Here is a 6,352-nt window from a genome sequence, read left to right on the forward strand (position 1 = left end):
TTTTCTTTCTGCCACACTGAGACCCCGTTGATTTCCCAATTGTTATGTTCCCAGTGTGTTATCCACTCCACCAGCTGTTCCACCTTCTCAGCCAATAGATTCTCCTTCTTTTTCTGTCCTCCCCCGAGCTCGCCGCAGAGGAGGAGCAGCAGCAAGAGGAGGAAGCATCTTACTGGAATAATGAAGCTGATCCCCAGCAAGCACTTCTGACACCAGAAAAAGTAATATGTCACGATCCGTGACCTATTATATCTCCTTATTGGAGTGTATTAACTTATCAGGATTTGCTGAGAGATCCACACGTGGGTATCGCCTCACACAGAGGATACAGGAACTTATGTCCCGACTTTTTTGAGTGAATAACTCGCTCAGTGCTTACTAAATTTCTAACAACAGCAAGGTTTATTGTGGGGAAAACAAAGCAATTTGGGGCAGGGAGGTCCCCAGTGTGGGGACCTGGCACAGCCGCGGTGAGCAGCTTCACCTGCTGCCCCGAATTCCCTCCCACAGCTGCCTGAAGCATAAAGTGCGATCCTGAATCAAGAATGTGTAAAAAAGAAAACTAAAGACTCTTCAATACATATGCATGCATAGACTTTTCAGATTTCACTAATCTCGCAGAAAGCCTTCTTTGCAGAAAATTATATTAATGTAATACGTAATACAATTAATTTGAATTCAATTCCCAGAGCATTCACGGTGTAGTCTTCAAATCACTGACTTTTTTTTTTTTTTTTTTTGCCATGAAAGTGCTTACTGCAATGCACATGTAATGTTAAATTAATGAGTCTGTACTTCAATTTTTCTTCTTTTTTTCCCCCCTCGAATTCCAAATACTCACCTATGCTACATTAATTATTTATACACATTTTTGTGCTGAAGGCTCCGAACTTATTTATTAAGCTATTTTATTACATCATTTAAAAATTGTATTAATTTTATAATCAAAACACTACAACAAAATAGGAAGCTGAGACACTGAGAGAATACTCAAAAGTACCTGTTTATTTTAGGCACAGAATTTTTTATGGTATTTTGGTGATAATATCAGAAACTAATTGGATGTTACTGCTGACATCTTAGCACTGAGCATTTGAAGCATTAAATGGGCTGTTGTGTTCCCTGGAGTAATATTTGCAGTGTGCCTTTGAGAAGTTACTTATATCCATAGGAATTGGACATTGTATTCAAATAATCAACTAGACACTTAAGATTGATCTGAGCATCTAAGTCCAAGAGAGTTCAGACCATCTGTTATGGACATCCATCAGATTCTGATTGTCATTGGCATGCAGTATTGACCCTACTTCTCAAATATTTAGGAAGGTTTATTCAGCAGCTCTTGACTATAGATTTGGAGTCCAGACACCAGGGCTGCCATAAGTCTTCAAAAAAGGGGATGTCCATATGCCAACATTTATTTATTTTTTTAAAGAGTAATCACAAAGCCTGACACTCCAGATCTCAGCTACCCAGAATTTATGCTGTTTAGTAAATAGCTGGGGAAGAAATAAATGGGGAGGAATGAGTTCAAAAGAAAGACTGAAAACAGGAAATGGAAGAGAAGACAGGACACAGGAAGAGGGTCACATCGATGAGTGAAGCGAATGTAGGATGATTAGAGGTGAGAAGCTTTGGTTTTTACTTATGTGTTCCAGGGTTTGGAGGTCCAGTGTTTCCTGGAGCATGTAGACCTGTTTACCCCAATATTTTATTTTTTTTGTGAACTAAGGAAAGAGAGATCCTATTTTGGTTATGGAAACACTTGTGCTACCATTAATCTCTGAGGCTTCGTTAACCTCAGATAGGTAGTTTTTTCTTCAGATAGGAATATGGTTTTTAAATCATCTGGCCTTTTTATCACCTTGAAAACCATCCAATTACAAATATTCTGACACCACTTTCTAGGGTGTGGCTCAGATGGCAGAGGCAGGTTGAGTGCAGAAGCAGGCAATGGATTGAAGGTGCCTAAAACAATAACAAATGAATTCAGGGAGGGGAGCAAGCAGATGCCCAATATGTGGCTCTGGAGACAAGGAGTGCAGTGAAGCTTGGCTAGAAGAGTGAAATGCAGAGCAGCTGTCATGTACATGGCAAACCAACAGATGAGATTAACTCAAATCAGATATTGCAGTCCAGAAGTCCAGAAACACCTACAAATCTTTGAAGAGTGAGGGAAGAGTACTGCATGAGAGGAAAACAGGACCCTAACAGTTCACTAAAAGACAAAAATATGTGAACTGTGTATGCATTTCAGTAATTCTTTCAGAATTAGTTATTCATATCTTGCATACTTACTTTGTTAGCTTTTTTCTTTTTTACTTGTAATAAGAGTATTCTTTGTGTACTATTTAATTTGTATTCATGAGTGAGGAAAATCAGCTCTCACAGAACCAGAAAGTTTAATATAATTATGCAGAGATTTATAGGTGGAGCTTAAACCAGTGTTTTTTGTTGTTGTTTCGGGGGGGGGGGGGGGGGGGGGGGGTTTTAAGTAATCCCTTAAAATTAAACCAGACAAAAAGTTACTGCTCTTGTTGTCAGGTATCATTGGCTGTTTCTTGGAGTCACCATTAGCTTTTTTTAGTGTACTTTTCTGTTTTGTTTTGCTTTGTTTTGTTTTGTTTTTAATTGGAAAGAAAATCCACAACTCCCCCAACATTTTCTGAAGGAGTACAGCATTACATCCTCTAAAACTCCACACCCATTAATGAGTGTGGCTTTGGTTTTTCTCAAACCCACCACTGGAACATGTTAGTTATGAAAGCAGCCTGGCACAATGAGAGAACTGTCATGAGACTTACATGATACAGCTTAATGGAAAAAGGAATTGCATTTGTTAATTGCAATTTAAAATTGAACTGACCTGAAACACAGCATTTTGGTCATTTTATGAAGGTATGACACATTTTAGCTCTGGGAATGTGTATGTGTTTCTATGAAACTAATTATACTAAAATATTTTCATGCTTCTTAATTAAAGAATTAAAAAAAAAAAAAAGGTGAATTTTATTGTGATTCGGAATCAAAAGAAATAACGTGTCAGAACTTTCTGCAAGAAATTCAGAGTTCTGTTCTAACTCCTATATCTGAAATATGCAGAAGAGATAGCTTTGGAAAGTGACCCGTATCAGTATAATCCAATCCGGCGGGGGTGGGGGTGGTGTGTGGGTTATGATACAAAGTGTCAAAGGCAGTAGCAAGGGCTACTTCCAAGGAAAAAAAAATGCAAATTTCTGCCCGAACGCAGTTTCTTAGGGACAATCTTCTACTTTCATAGGGCCCTTTAACAGTCATAGGTCACAAGTTGCAAACTTGAATGTTGAAAGATGGATTTACTCCTGCAATCAAATGGAATGATATCTTCTGGCTTTCAGCCATCAGAGAGCTCTTCTTCCTTCATGCCCCATTGATCTTTCTCTAACCAATGAGCCGCATCACATCCAAGTCAGGTCTGGAAGGTGGTATACTGAGTTATAGCTTTTCTTTCTCCTATTAAAGATGAAGTGTGCAAAACAAAACTTCAGAGTTGCTGGGAGATGCTGTCTCCCAGAGAGGCACAATGCCATTAGTCAGTTGCTGTCATTAATAGCACTATTACCTCTCACAGATGTGCTTTTAAAGATACTGAGGCTCGTGGGTTTTGGCATTGCTCAGACCCTGCTCATGGAGCATAGTTGTCAAGAGGGTTTTAAGTAATCCCTTAAAATTAAACCAGACAAAAAGTTACTGCTCTTGTTGTCAGGTATCATTGGCTGTTTCTTGGAGTCACCATTAGCTTTTTTTAGTGTACTTTTCTGTTTTGTTTTGCTTTGTTTTGTTTTGTTTTTAATTGGAAAGAAAATCCACAACTCCCCCAACATTTTCTGAAGGAGTACAGCATTACATCCTCTAAAACTCCACACCCATTAATGAGTGTGGCTTTGGTTTTTCTCAAACCCACCACTGGAACATGTTAGTTATGAAAGCAGCCTGGCACAATGAGAGAACTGTCATGAGACTTACATGATACAGCTTAATGGAAAAAGGAATTGCATTTGTTAATTGCAATTTAAAATTGAACTGACCTGAAACACAGCATTTTGGTCATTTTATGAAGGTATGACACATTTTAGCTCTGGGAATGTGTATGTGTTTCTATGAAACTAATTATACTAAAATATTTTCATGCTTCTTAATTAAAGAATTAAAAAAAAAAAAGGTGAATTTTATTGTGATTCGGAATCAAAAGAAATAACGTGTCAGAACTTTCTGCAAGAAATTCAGAGTTCTGTTCTAACTCCTATATCTGAAATATGCAGAAGAGATAGCTTTGGAAAGTGACCCGTATCAGTATAATCCAATCCGGCGGGGGTGGGGGTGGTGTGTGGGTTATGATACAAAGTGTCAAAGGCAGTAGCAAGGGCTACTTCCAAGGAAAAAAAAATGCAAATTTCTGCCCGAACGCAGTTTCTTAGGGACAATCTTCTACTTTCATAGGGCCCTTTAACAGTCATAGGTCACAAGTTGCAAACTTGAATGTTGAAAGATGGATTTACTCCTGCAATCAAATGGAATGATATCTTCTGGCTTTCAGCCATCAGAGAGCTCTTCTTCCTTCATGCCCCATTGATCTTTCTCTAACCAATGAGCCGCATCACATCCAAGTCAGGTCTGGAAGGTGGTATACTGAGTTATAGCTTTTCTTTCTCCTATTAAAGATGAAGTGTGCAAAACAAAACTTCAGAGTTGCTGGGAGATGCTGTCTCCCAGAGAGGCACAATGCCATTAGTCAGTTGCTGTCATTAATAGCACTATTACCTCTCACAGATGTGCTTTTAAAGATACTGAGGCTCGTGGGTTTTGGCATTGCTCAGACCCTGCTCATGGAGCATAGTTGTCAAGAGTGCAGCAGCTGCTGATTCCTGTTCTGGACTTTGCTTACTATGAATAAAAAAGATAAAACTACCTATTTACTTGTCAGCCATCCAAGTTTACCGGTTTACTAAGTGAACTATTACATTTATCTTCTTTTTATTTTCCCTAATGAAAGAAAGGCAATAGTAGGCCAGGCTGGTAATACTGGAAATGCCTACTTAAACTGAAACCAGACTAACAATTTTTTCATTACCTTTTCTTCTTGAACAATGCACTGATCTTTTCTTTGGGAATACAGCTATATGACTTAAAACAAAGCATGCAGTTTTCACTGTTGCACATAAATTTTATTAACATGCTTTATGCCCTTCACCAATAGGGAGCTGCTATGAAACCAGATTGGCTACAAAACCTCATATCACCACATTGGTATTTTCCATAACATTTAGCTTTAGTAAACTTCTTATTTATGTATACAATTGAAGTGATGTACATTTTTCTATCATTGTCCTAGTTCACTGACTTCAACTAGGATTCCAAGAAATATTATACAGAGAATTTCTAGATGGAATTGAGCAACAAAATAATTTACATCTACACTAACACACCATACATTTAAATTTCTTTTGATTTACAAACTTTCCTTTCACTTTTTTTTCATAAATTAATTTCATATTATGATGATGAATGCATTGTGTGTTATCTTGGGTAAACAGACTCACGTACAGAATGGAATCATCCATATATTCAGAAAAACTAAAACAGCAATCTAAGCATAACTGAGAGTTTTCATAGTTTATATTGGTGGAAACAGGATTGTTTCTAGCTGGCACGCAGCAGCGTTCCTGGCCCTGCCTGAGTAAGTAGACTAGTCCAGATGCTCCTTGACATCATATCCATGGTAGGCTCTCAGGAGCAGCAAGCTGTGGAAATTTCTGTAATTCTTCCCTCTGAAAAAAAATTCAGTTTGTCCTAGGATCTTGAACTGTCTTAACAACCCAGTGGCTTTGAATGCTAGATCCAGGGTCTCAGATACGTGTGGTGGGGCATGCCCAGATGTTTGCTAAGAGATCTTCAGCTTTATCACAGACTTTGTATGGGAAGACCTGCTCAGCATGCAACTACTGGCTGTCCTGTCTCTGCTAAGTCTGTGGAGCCCCAAGGTTTCTCTTTCAGGCAGACACTGCTGAGAAATGGATGAAGAAAAGCCCTGCCACAGTCCCTGGTGGGAAGCCTGTGGTCCATATTGGCACCTGTGTGCCAGAGTATGCCATGAAGATTTGTGGATTAGTTGTTCAGCTTTTTTGCTCATGAACGTCTGGGCTAAAAAGCTTTTTGAAATTTTCCATTTGTGAAGGACCAGGTATTTCCTTACACGAACATGAAATGTCCTTTGAGTCAGCCGACAAAACTGACTTAAAACGGTGTCTCCACGCGGCGCTGAACCCCCTCTGTGTGTATGGGGGGGGGAGCAGCTGCTGCAGGGGAGGAGCCG

At 39.0% G+C, this 6,352-nt stretch overlaps 1 protein-coding gene across 1 annotated transcript in view; it reads right to left on the reverse strand.

Moving 5' to 3' along the window:
* The window catches only part of TUSC3 (tumor suppressor candidate 3), a 123,139-nt gene that overhangs the window by 115,382 nt on the left and 1,405 nt on the right, over window positions 1–6,352 (reverse strand). Inside the window, exons 2-3 of the mRNA XM_010002486.1 lie at window positions 5,980–6,005; window positions 84–172 (exon numbers count right to left, since the gene is read on the reverse strand). Coding sequence (XP_010000788.1) covers window positions 84–172; window positions 5,980–6,005 — 115 coding nt within the window. The remainder of the gene's footprint in view (window positions 1–83; window positions 173–5,979; window positions 6,006–6,352) is intronic.

This window comes from Chaetura pelagica, unplaced genomic scaffold (genome assembly GCF_000747805.2).
Source record: "Chaetura pelagica isolate M959 unplaced genomic scaffold, ChaPel_1.0 scaffold67, whole genome shotgun sequence".
NCBI lineage: Eukaryota > Metazoa > Chordata > Aves > Apodiformes > Apodidae > Chaetura > Chaetura pelagica.